The sequence below is a fragment of the Petaurus breviceps genome, unplaced genomic scaffold (assembly GCF_028583685.1).
Source record: "Petaurus breviceps papuanus isolate PSGF00001 unplaced genomic scaffold, PetGlider_PUasm1.0 90865, whole genome shotgun sequence".
In the NCBI taxonomy this organism is placed as follows: domain Eukaryota; kingdom Metazoa; phylum Chordata; class Mammalia; order Diprotodontia; family Petauridae; genus Petaurus; species Petaurus breviceps.
The window spans coordinates 15,037,342-15,050,374 of record NW_027187367.1 but is presented as its reverse complement, the minus strand read 5'-3'; the positions used below and the strand labels follow the sequence as shown (position 1 = coordinate 15,050,374).

Sequence of the window (13,033 nt, the reverse complement as noted above, 5' to 3'; positions counted from 1 at the left end):
AGAAGAAGAAGAAGAAGAAGAAGAAGAAGAAGAAGAAGAAGAAGAAGACAGCCAAGAGCAGAGCCCAGGAAGGTAGGTAATCAATTGGCAGGAGCTGTTTGATGTTTTCTCCCTGTTTTCCCATAAAGGATACTAATAAGGAATCATTAGACAAATAAAAGAACCAGGAGTGAGTAATGTTATATTATCTAAAAGAGAAAAGGAAGAGGATATCTAATAGAAAGGTGTAGTTGATATTATAAAAACTTGATAAGATTTTATGAAGATAAATGAAGCCATCACTTACTTTTGTATATATCAGATAAACAAACTCCAATTTTGTCAGCCAAGTTTTCCTTGACGTGGAATTTTCAATTGCCATAAGCTATTTTTTGCATCTCATAAGAAATGAGAAAAAGGCCATCATAGGATTATAAATTCAAAGGTGGAAGAGACACAGATGTCAGCTACTCCAACCCCTCTTCATTTTAGAGATGAGGAAACTGAAACCCAAGGAGGCTAAGCAACTTGCCCAAAGTGATACAGGATATAAGTGACAAAGCCAGGATTCAAACCTAGGTCCTGTGATGCCAAGTCCAATGATATTTCCATTGCATAACGAAGTTAGGATGCCATTGGTAACCTCTGAGAAAGACATTTCAATAGAGTAGTAAGTTGGATGCCCATTTCTCAGGAATTGAGAAGTGAATGGATGACAAAAAGTGGAAGCAACAAGTTTAGACTACTCTTCCTATGATCTCTGACTTCTTACCCCATCATTCCAGACATCTAGTCAATTCTATCTCCTCAATAATTACTACATCCCCTCCTTACCCTTCCTTTCCATTGCAGCCATGGTCCCCAATTACTTCAAGAGCCTTGTAATAGGTCTCTGTGCTTATAGTCTCTTCAGCTCTCCAAATCCTCTGTCTGGTAAGTTTTCCTAAAACCCAGTTTTATGTTGTTTTACTACTCAAGAACCTCTAGTGCTTCGTGTAGCCTACTTGATAAGGTATAAGTTCCTCCCCAATGACTTCCACCTAAATTTCCAGCTTTGTCTCACACTATCCCTTATTCTTCTAATGCACCAGCCAAACTGAACACATTTCCTTTCTGTGTCTATTTCTCATGCTCTTCCCATTGTCTGAGATGTTCTTTCATCTTGCCCTCTTGATATCTTACTTGTCCTTTAAGAACCAAATCAAATACTACCTTATCAATGAACTCTAATTTCCCAGTTGGAAGATAGCAATGAATCTCATAACATTTCATAGTCCTCTTATACACTCTAATTACATTACATTCTCATTTACATCATATTTTCATATGTGAATGTTTTATCTTCCCTGAATAAAATGTAATTCCTTGAGGCCAATGATCATGTTATCTTTGAATCACTTCCAGTGCCTTGTACAATGTACTGTGCATATCAAGCTCAAAAAGATTTATTAAATGTTGACTGAATTGAAAAAAAAACCATAGGACCATAGATTTAGACCTAGAAGGGTCATTGAAGGCTACCTAGCCAGCCACCTTCATTTTTTGGATGAGGAAAACTCCCCACGTGGGAGATGATGGACCCTGCCCAAAGTTGCCCAAGTGATGAGCACCAGAGGAGAGTCTTGAACATGGGTCCTCTTCCTCTAGAGCCAGTGTTCTTCTCCCTGTACCATGACTAAAAACAACTGGAATAAGGTGACTATATTACAATCATGCCATTAAGTTCCTGATAGTGGTTCAGAGCTACCACTTACTTTTGTATGCATCAGATAAGCAAACTCCAATTTTGTCAGCCAAGTTTTCCTTGACGTGGAATTCTCAATTGCCATAAGCTACTTTTTGCTACTGTCTCATAAAATGTTGGTTTTAAAAATTCTCACCTTGGATCCCTTTTCAAATAACTAAGGTTGACTATGGAGTAGGTATACCTTAAATTTCCTTTATTTTCTACTTATTCTCTTTGTATTTATTCTTTATACTTTTTTATCTATATTGACTTGTCTTTCCCTTAGAATTGTTTCTTGAAAAGAGAAGTTGTTTTCATTCATTCTATTTGTATTCGCAACACCTAGACTAGTTCCTGGAATATAATAAACAATCAACAAATAAATGTTGATCAATTGGTTTCCACTTCCAGTGGAAGCTGAAAACAGATAATAGCAAATAAGAAATCAAATGACTATAAGATTTAGAATTATAAGGAACCTTAAAGATCATCTACCAAGGTTCTCATTTTATAGACGAGAAAACTGAAGCCCTGGAAGGGGAAATGTCTTCCTCAAACTCACAGCACAGATAGCAAATAACAAAGCTGGGATGTGAACTTAGGTCCTCTGACTTCAATTCCACTAATTCCACTAAGTTTCCTATTATGGTGCACATTTTCTCCATCATACCAGGCTGCTGTTGGTGACAATGATAGCATAGAGTCTCTGACAATCCTTCTTTTGTCCTTCAAGTATATGACTTGACAAAATCGTATTAAAATATGTCTACTGTCAGTTAACCTTCATGAGATGAAATAATGTTCAATTTGCTAAGGACTGTTCGCAATGTTATGAAAAATGATCTTGCAATCTAACTAACCGAAGTATCTACAAATGTTTTACCTGTGTAATATAGTTACACTCTAAGAGCTGCATTTTTGCACTAAGATTTATGTTCATATACGTATATGCATCTTCAAACACTTTGTCATACATTTCAAGTAATACAGTAGCTTCCTGTGGAGTGCGCTTTTTTAACCATGCCTGTAACAGAGAAATTGAAGATCTGTTTAATGAGAAAGTCATCTCTACCCTCCCCAAACCCTAAGAACACATTTATATATCTGTCATCCACACCTGTAATATTGCCCTCCAAGAAAGAGCGGAACTACTGATGTAGACCATTCCCATCCTAGAAACTGTGGCAGGAGAGGCATTCTCAATGTTGTGTACTTCAAATAACAGTTTACAGCTAGGAGCCATGGGAATTCGATCCCCATTGGCTAATGTGAGAGTTTTATTGTCATCCAACACGGAATTTAAGTTCTCAATCCAAATGGCATCGACAGGCCCATCTAAAACCAGGAAGATATTTTCTCCTGCAAATAAAGTAGAAACATATTGTTTTTATAATACTCCAATGTAGTATTCATTGGATACTTGCCCTGTACTATTAATGAGTTGATTGAAAAATGAACAGAACCACTTTGAGCCTGGAAGATCTGAGTTCAAATCTAGCTTCAGACATCTACTAGCTGTGAGACCTTCGGCAAGTCACTTAACCCCTTTTTGCCTCAGTTCATCAACTTAAAATGGGGATACCCTAGTACCTTTGCCAAGAAAACCCTATGGCATGTAGAGTCAGACATGACTGAAGAACTGAACAACAACATAGCTAATATACCCTTTTTAGCTTTCAAGGTTTTTCTCCATAAAGTAGAAAAAATTCCATCCGTCCAGTCATTGGTTGCTGTGTCCAGTTTGCCAAACATTTGAGGAGCTGTAATAGCTTTTGGATTCATACGCATCTCTCTGTGAGGACGTCCACACTCTGTCATTGCCTTCATTAGAATTGTTATAACAGTTGTTTTTCCAGAACCACTGGGTCCAAGGGTCATCAATCCATGACGTACTAGAGATGTCTCATATAACTATCAGATTAAACAATAAATTGAAGGGAAAAAAATCCTATTAGTCATTTGTCACCAAATATAGGGCTGTTTATAAACTCAGGTAAAAATGGTCACTAGGGTTGTTGGGCCATGTTTAATTTTTAAATTGAGGCCATCATTTCAAGAGTCCCACTATTAAAATTTTAATAATGACAACTCACATTTCTGTAGAGTTTTTAGGTTTTACAACAACCCTGCTAAAGTAAGTAATACATATCTTATTTTCTCTGTTTTACAGATAAAGGCTCAGAGTGATTTGCCTAAGATCACTGAGATATTGAATTTCAGTCAAAAGACTATGCAAGAATTCAAGATCTGTACATGGAACATTCTACCAGGCCACCTTTTTTTGAATTCTTGCCATTTTATTTTTCCCCAATTACATGTATAAACCATTTTTAAGACATATTTTTAAAACTTTGAGTTTCAAACTCTCTCTCTTCACTCCTCCCCATCCCCCTTATTGAGAAGACAAGCAATTCAATATTAAGTTATACATGTGTGGTCATGCAAAACATATTTCCATATTAGTCATGTTGTGAAAGAAAATATAGACCAAAAAAAACCCTCAATAAAAATAAAGTTAAAAAAGTATGTTTCAATATGTATTCAGACACCATCAGTTCTTTTGTCTGGGGATGGAAAGCATTTTTCATCCTAAATCCTTCCCACTTATCTTGGATCATTGGTATTGCTGAGAACAGTGAAGTAATTCACAGCTGATCATCTTACAATACTGCTGTTACTTTTGTAGACAGTACATTTCACTTTACATCAGAGCTCATGTAAGTCTTTCCAGGTTTTTCTGAGAGCATCCTGCTCATTATTTCTTATAGCACAATAGTATTCCATCATAATCACATTGCACAATATGTTCTGTGCAACCATTCCCCAATTGATGGGCATTCCCCTAGTTTCTAACTCCCTGCCACCAAAAAAGAGTAACTATAAATATTTCCATATATATATAGGTCCTTTTCCCCTTTATTTTTTTAATCTATTTTTTGATACAATCCTAGTAATGGCACTGCTAAGTCAAAAGGTATGCATGGTTCTATAGCCCTTCTGGTAGGTCACCTCCTTTGCTTTAAGGCAATGAGGCTAACAAAATGCAGGGTGAATTTTTAAAATTGTGTGTAGATCATTTTGGGGGGATTTTCCACCTTTGACTCTCACTTTATTGATAATTATTCATATATAGTAGTATTTCTAAACTGAGAACTGGGATTTATCAAGTAAGCAACATGAATTTCAGGTGAATCATCACATTTTTAGGCATAAACTCAAATTTCTATACCCACAATGGACTCATAATTCCTTACCTGTACAAGTTTAAGATTCCAGGGTGGGTGGTTAATTAATCCCTCTTCTTCAACTTGATTAGCTACTGCATGTTGCAGTTCTACATAGGTACTACTATCTAGTTGCAATCCTGGAAACAGGTCATTGATTAAACTGAGGAAAAGGGGTTCATCTTCATCAACCTGAAAAACCATGAATTAAAATCAATTCATTAAACAAAGTACTTATTGAACAACTAATAAGGGCATATTATCACTTCCCTTATGAGCAATTATTCTCCTTAAAGATCTCTATATATACAAGGTGTCCCAAAAGTCTTAGTGCAGCTTTAAACTTTAATAGCCTAGTTCTATACTTAATTTCTGCAGTAAAAACTTTTGGGACATCCTGTATATACATATATACAGCAGCAAAAAAAGATATCTGCAGCAGGAGCAAAATTACCAGACTAGTTTCATGTTTTTGGAAAATGCCAGCAATATTAAATATGTCTTATATATGTAAACCGATTACAACAGGCGGTCAAAGTGGAGGGGGCCCATTTATTTCTGTCCCTACTTTTAGTATATTGACCATACCTCCCTGTGTTAAACAGGCATATTCTGTAAGGCATATTCTTCCAGAGGCAACCTGGAAGTTGGTTTAATTCCCCTAAATCCATCTAATTATGTCAGGGAGTAACTATCCTCTCTCTGTTCTTATTATCATATAATAACTCTATAATAAAATCATATTAGGTATTTAATTCAAAATTGTGGCAAAATTTCAAAAGTAACTCAAGCCTTGATCCACACTTGTCTTTCCCAATTAGGTAGAATGGGCCAACGTTAGCTATTTTCATGCCTCATGTCCTATTGCAATTCAGGGCTTTCACCAATTTCCTTATTGAACAGAATTTCTTTTTTTCACAATGAGGGAAAGCTCAAATGGGGTCACAAAAAGTCGGATATAACTGCAAGTACTGAACACCACCATTATAACTAGATTTGTCTTCTTCTGGAGATCAGCTCTTAAGGTGCTCTTTTTCCATCTTCAGATTTCTCTTCCAGTTTCTCTTCTCCAGTGGCAGGAAGTATTTTATCTATCTAATAATAGCTATCTAATAGCTATTTGAATCTCGGTTGAACTCTGATTCCCAAGCTAACAATTAAGCTTAAAAAGTCATTCACTTAAATCAAGTAATAAAGAGGAAGCGTCATTGTACCCGCTTTAGATCTCTGTATTTTATTAGCCATCTCCTTAAGCGTTTGTGAAGCATGGCAACTACTGCTATGATGAAATCAAGGACTCACTTATATAAGCCCTATATGGAAGAAAGTACATCAACTCTAACCCAAAGTGACAGAATAATTATGTTTCCTTAGTCACAGAAAAGCAAACAACCCTATTGAGTACTTTTAAGACTACTTGATCTGAGGATCCACTCCCTTTGCCTAGGAAAGGGCCAGAATGGAGTGACACTACAGTTATCCTTCCACATCCGTAACTTTCACCATCTCAGTTTCTATATATTGCAGCTGGCATAAGGGATTAAATAGGAATTTTTGAAGAGTGTTGTGGAAGCTGTAGGTGACATGCAAAGGCCAGCAGATGACAGAAAAGTTTAGAAACTCCGAAATGCAAAATATATATGGATACTACTTTAATATCAACATTTTATCTTTTAATACCATAATCATTTAATATTTCTTCTCTATTATGAAGGGAGGACCAAAAATTATTATACAGATTTTCCAGATGGCAATGTTACGATGCCCCTAACCCTTGTGATGTGGAAGGCATAACTGTAATTTCCCTGGGTCTGAAGTCAGGAAGCCTTGAGTTCAAATTCAGCCTCAGACACTAGCCATGTGACTTTAGACAAAACCTCTGCCTACCTCAGTTTCCTTATCTAAAAAATGAAACAATATTTGTAAAGTACTTAGCCCAGTGGTACATAGTAGATGATGAACAAATACATGTTTCCTTTCTTCCTTATTTTTCTTTCCTCACTCTCTCCTTCCTTTCTTTCCTTGTTTCCTTTCCATCTCTAAAGGATCTTCCATTGGCACAGCATTTCCCATAACAGAGAAGTTCCGAACAATGTGCTCTCAGGCACTCAAATTGATCAGGTCCCGATATGCCCCTGTCACTTTGTGATTCTGTTACTCCCAGCTTTTGTGCTAACATCCCATTCACTATCTTGGAAACAGAAAAGAAGTCAAAGAAGAAAGATGCTTACCAGCTTAGAGAGATTCATATCTCTTAGGCCTCTCATAACAGTGCTTAGCTCACTGTCTTCTGGTCTGGCTCTTTTTTGAGCCCCAAGAGTCCTCAACACTGACAAGATATTTCTTAGACCAAAATCATAGTGAACCTAAGAGGAAAAAGGCAGAAAATAAAGATTACCTAATTGCAATTCTATAAACCCAAGTTTCTTAATTTTATGGAGTTAGTGGTTCTAGAGTGACCAAGATACAGCATATAATTTAGCACAAACTTATTTTTCTTTCCCTTAGACCAAAAGGCTTCGCTCTGCCTGGAAGGAGATAAAAAAGGGAAATTTGAGGCCTCTGAAAAATTCTACAATTCCATACACACCTCCTTAACCACATTTCGAATCTGTCATACAGGACAGGGTAAGTATTAATGCTAGAAAGAAATCAAAAGTTTAAAGAATAATTTTAAATATCTTTAAAAATTGATTTCCAAATACTTTTAATTAAAGAAAACTACTAGGCAAGTAGTAAGTTAACAAAGAAAAAGGTTAAATTAAAACCACCTTCAACTGTTTGGAAAAATATGTTCACAAAATTACCTGTTTTGTTAGTTGCTCCTCGCAAAGTTTGTAAAGAACATAGAATTTCTGAGCTAAGATGACATTTTCAAGAAAGCCACAGCTTGCAAGCTTCACTCTCATAATTATCTGAAATTCAATATGTTGAGTTCCATCAATTTTGCTAAATAAAATAATTAACATTTATATAGAACTTACTATGTGCCAAACACTGCTTTTTACAAATACTATTTCATTTGATCTTCACAGAAACCCTGAAAGGTAGGAGTAATTATCATCCCCATTTTTCAGATGAGGAAACTGAGGCAGAGCTTAGCCCTACCCAGCATCACAGAGCTGATAAGTGTCTGAAGTTAAATTTAACTCAGGTCTTCCTGACTCCAGGCTCAGCTCTCCACCTACTGTACCACCTAGCTGCCTCTGAAGTAAATATATGATAGCTAACCATAACAATAGTAACCATGACTGAATGGAGTACTTTAAGATTTTTCAAAGCATATTCTATGCACATGCCATTTGATTCTAATGAGGATAAGTGACTGACTCCTGGTCATACAGCCAATCCTTCTCTTAGAGTCAATATTATAACACAGGTTTCTTCTGACTCCTGGTCCAAGAAAATAAATAATCCGGTTTTTAAAAAGTTTTATTGTCGAAGGTCATTTTTGTACCACACTCATTTCCCCCTAAATCTCCCTCCCCTAATCAATTAAAAGAAAAACACTCCAGCGAAGCCAAATAATACAGTGACCAGCTCTAACAGTAGTTTCAAATCTGAACAGGTATTTCATATCTGTAGTCACTATTTCTCAGACAAGAAGAGAGAGATATTTGATTGTTACTTCTCTAAGATCAGGATTGTTCACTATAATTTACTGAAATCTCATGTATCTTAAATAAAAATTAGTACCTGTCTATCAGGAACCATCATAGCAACTGTTCGAAACTGAATTTTTAAGTTTTCTGGTAGCTCTTGGCGTCCAGCATACCCAGGGTTCTAAAAGGAAAATATTACTTTATAACATATTACTTCATAACATCTACTTTAGCTCTTTTCAGTTCAATAATTGAAAACTATGTTTTAAATGCTTAATTCAGCTTTGAAATTAGTTTTTTTCTTCAAATCTACATTAGATTGGTAAAATTGCTCTGATTTCACATTTGTTTAATTTATGAATGCCCTCAATTCTTTCTTATACTTACTAATCTATGTTAAAAGAACCATAGGTATCTATGAATAGCAAACAACATCAAGCTGTATCTCCACTGATGAAGTACAGTAGAGAGCTGAGGAAATGTTTTTGATATTTCTAGCCCCCAAACCTGAGGTTGAGGAACAAGAAAATCAAATTGTTTAACCCTCCATAATAGTACAATCATGGTTTAAAAGCTCTTTTACTGGCAAGCAAGAAAGTTATCAAACAGGGAAGGAGGGAAGCTTAAAACCTGATGGGAGATGTGAGAATGAGGGAGCACAATGAGGAGGTAGAATGGAAAGGAAACAGGAAGAAGGTAATGTAATGTTAGAGGTATATAGGATGCTCCTTGTCCAGGTATCTTCATCACAGGAGATTGCTTCTTGGATTGAGCTACAGAAATAATGAAAAAAATTAAAGGCATAAAGTAGATGTGGACAAATTCCAAGGTACCTGTATTAAAGCAATGAAGTACACAAAGGTATAAACTAGGTTTCATTTAACAAAAGCAGATTCTTCCACACTGGGAATGATTTGTGGTGACTGGAAAGAATGATTTATGCCCTGAGGGGCTCAGATAAAATAGCAAACCAACCTGAATATGGTACTCCAAGGGCAAGCCAGCCTAGGACTGAAGCAGCTCCAGCCAAGTCCCTGAGAGAACTGTTTGAGTGGGGGCTTAAGAGAGGAGGAAAGAGTTACCCCTCCACTGCCCCCATCTGAACAAAGGAAAAGATTATGGTTTTGAAAATATAAGAATATTTGGATTTTCTCATTGCTGTTGGTAGCAGCATCTCTGGCAGGGCAGCATCTTCACTGGGAGCTAAGGGACACACCAAAGACAAAACTAGACCTGCTGATGACAGGGAGCTTCAGACTCCACAGCAGACAGCTGCCCCCACCATAGGGGAACTCAATAGAAACTCTAGGAAGAGAGAAACAATAGGAGTCACATGTGTTACCCCTTTGCTCCCTGTACTAATTTTGAGCCCACTTTTCCCCAAGCTCAGTATTTATGGAAGAGTGTGTGGCAGACTAATTTTTTTTTGGGGGGGGGAAGTTTTGTATCACTTGTTCTTACTATATCATCTCCGTAAATATTCCTTCCAAAAGCTAATTAACACTGGCTGACTCATTGATAGTCAAGACATCCTTAATTTTTTGGTCTGAACAGATGTTTCTCCTTGTACTCTCTGGACACAGAACCATTTCCACCTCCCTAATTTTCAGTTGCTCTTCTCTGTACCTTCTCTGGTTTTACTGTTTTTCTTAAAATAAAAAAACCAAAACAGAGTGGTTTTGTACAGAAATAAAACACACACCAGGTACATCATAAGCTTTGTACAATGAGAAGAGAAAGTTTTAGTTTTGTTTTATATTTCCTAATTTATATTCAGCATTTTTATTAGTTCCACACTTTCTAGATAATAGTTAATACTCAGAGGCAACAATCTCCTCAGTATTATTTAAATTGCATTCAATTTATAGTTGCCTACACTAATAAATATTTATCACTTTTCTGTTCAATCATATAATGGCCAGAGTGGGGAGAACCAGCTAAAAGTGCTTGTAAAAATCTTGCTTGAAATTCTTCCCTTCCAACTGGTGACCAAACTAAGAAATGAATAGTGTCATTTGCAATTGAGAGATTTCACTTATCCAATTAATTTACCTAAATTAAGTGTTAAATGAGACTATTTGGTGTGGTTTTTGTTATGAGATCTTCTCAAGGACTATTTAGATATTTAAGTCATCATTATGTTTTGTTATATGGAAGGAGAAAGCAAAATTAACTACCAAAGGCAGCACAAACATAAGATGAAAGTTCACAGATCCTCAAAAAACTAAGATTTTCCCTGCTTTCCAGTGTCTTAACATTCAAGTGATCAAATTGTGCATAACCAGACTTTCTTACCATTGTTAAAAAGATTCCAAATTCTGGATTTAAATCAACACAATCACCGTCAGAAAAAATAAATTGTTTTTTCCTCTCTTTTCTTGCTGTCAAAACAATATAAATCTGTTGAGCTGCTACTGATAATACAGGCAACTCAATTCTGTTAAATTCATCAAAGCATCCCCAGGAACCAGACTGCGCTAGACCTAGAGTGGAAAACATTGATTTAATTTTTTTTTACTGAAATAACTTCCAACTTAACATAAATAATCTTATGGATTGCCTTTCTAGCTGCTAAACACTTTCAAGCATGCCCACAAGTTATTATTTTTGAGAACATAGATTTATCATATCTATCAACATATACGTGTGTGTGTGTGTGTGTGTGTGTGTGTACTCAGTGCCTACTATGTGCCAACCACTTCTAGCACTATGGCTAAGCAGCTGGCTTAGTTAGCCCTGAGGCTGGGGAAAGTAATAGAGGCAAGAGAGCTACAACATGTCACTAGTGAAATGTTCAAAAAGGATTGACTAATACTGTCAATGGATTTAACTAGGCCCTGCAGCTTTTGTGCTTTAAATGGCTTGGATTATTTTTGCAGTGTCAGACCTAAGTGAGATTCTTAAGTAGGATTTTTCTGAAGAGAATTTTCCTGGACATGGGCATGTCTCTGTGTCTCTTCTCTGATTTGCCAATGAGCAGAGAAGTGACCTGGGAAGAATATAGATCAGCATATCCCTTCCATGGTCACTCCTGTCCTGGTTGATAGTAGCAGGGCAGTTTTCCAGTTAAGGGCCTAGTCTATGAGAAAAACTTTCAGAGATCTCTCCTGATGTTGTTTCTGATATGGTACTTGTTCAAAAACACTGTTACCTTGTCCTGAAAGTGTTTTTGAGAGTCCAGACATAATAACTATAGAATCACCACTGGTCAAGCACTTATATTGCTTAACATATTCATAATAAGGTTTATTACAACAGTATTAATTTTGGAAGTGCAGGAGAATGATGTTTGTTTGCCATTTTCATTTGTATCAGGAATTATCTTTGGAATAAAACAAGATCCCAAAGACTACCAAAAAAAAAATAATGAACTCAGGGGCAGCTAGGTGGCACAATGAATAGAGTACCAGCCCTGGAGTCAGGAGGACCTGAGTTCAAATCTGACCTCAGACACTTAACACTTACTAGCCAGGTGACCTTGGGCAAGTCACTTAACCCCAATTGCCCTGCCTTCCCCCCTCCAAAAAGCAAAAAAAAAAAATTAACTCAACAAGTAATAACAATACAACATCTAACATTTTTCACATCTATGTGAAAAAGGTATCTGATTACATTTTCCCATATTCATCACCACTTACCTTTAAAAATCCGTCCTAAGCCTCTGAAATCCATTTGATCAGAACAGTTAAACACCACCACATATTTTCCCAAGCATCGCCCCATGTCTTTCGTTGTTTCTGTTTTGCCAGTTCCTGCTGGTCCTGCTGGTGCTCCTCCCATGTTCATCCCCAAAGCTTGAGCTAATGTGATATAGCATCTGCAAATATTAATTTAGAAAATATACTATGAATATGCTATAACAAATCTTGTGGTTATGTCCCTGCAAAATTCCACCCTCGTTGTGATGGACATAGAAAATGTAATAAATGTGTAGCATGCATAAAAGAGTGATGAATACTTTTAAGAATGTGTGTTTCATAATCAGGGACAGAGTCAAGATGACAGAGTAGAAACAGGACCTCCTGGGGACTCCAGCTTCCACCTTCCCCAATCCATGTAAAAGGGGATTCCAAACAAACTTTGGAGATGCAGAACCAATGGAATGACACAGAGAAGCTAACCTCCCGCTGAGGAAAGCCCGGCAGGCTGGCAGGAATCGGCCAGCGCAGCACTCTGGGAGCCTGAGCCCAGCCACATGCAAGCTGAGTTTTAGCCCCAGGGCGCCCTGACCAGGCCCTGGCTGGAGGGACTCCAGATCACCAGCAACTGTGGTGGTTTCCAGATCCATCAACACATAGATGCGAAGGACAAAGTGAAAGGTCAGTGCAGTGTGGACTTTGGGACCAGTAGTAGGGAGTGCATGGGCTTTTGCCCCTGGGGCAAGAAGCTGCTGAGACTCCGATCTGGCACCAAGTTGCAGCTTCAGCTCCTGGCCTGCAGAGTGTAGGGAGACCAAGCAACCAGTCTAAGGGCTAATCGCTCTTGCTTTTAACCTGCTTGGA

At 37.1% G+C, this 13,033-nt stretch overlaps 1 protein-coding gene across 1 annotated transcript in view; it reads right to left on the bottom strand.

The window, feature by feature from the left end:
• Window positions 1-13,033, bottom strand: part of DNAH8 (dynein axonemal heavy chain 8) — a 406,776-nt gene that overhangs the window by 183,559 nt on the left and 210,184 nt on the right. The window contains exons 44-52 of the mRNA XM_069073664.1: window positions 12,170-12,348; window positions 10,827-11,014; window positions 8,626-8,712; window positions 7,737-7,844; window positions 7,161-7,295; window positions 4,960-5,121; window positions 3,370-3,616; window positions 2,823-3,064; window positions 2,589-2,729 (exon numbers count right to left, since the gene is read on the bottom strand). Coding sequence (XP_068929765.1) covers window positions 2,589-2,729; window positions 2,823-3,064; window positions 3,370-3,616; window positions 4,960-5,121; window positions 7,161-7,295; window positions 7,737-7,844; window positions 8,626-8,712; window positions 10,827-11,014; window positions 12,170-12,348 — 1,489 coding nt within the window. The remainder of the gene's footprint in view (window positions 1-2,588; window positions 2,730-2,822; window positions 3,065-3,369; window positions 3,617-4,959; window positions 5,122-7,160; window positions 7,296-7,736; window positions 7,845-8,625; window positions 8,713-10,826; window positions 11,015-12,169; window positions 12,349-13,033) is intronic.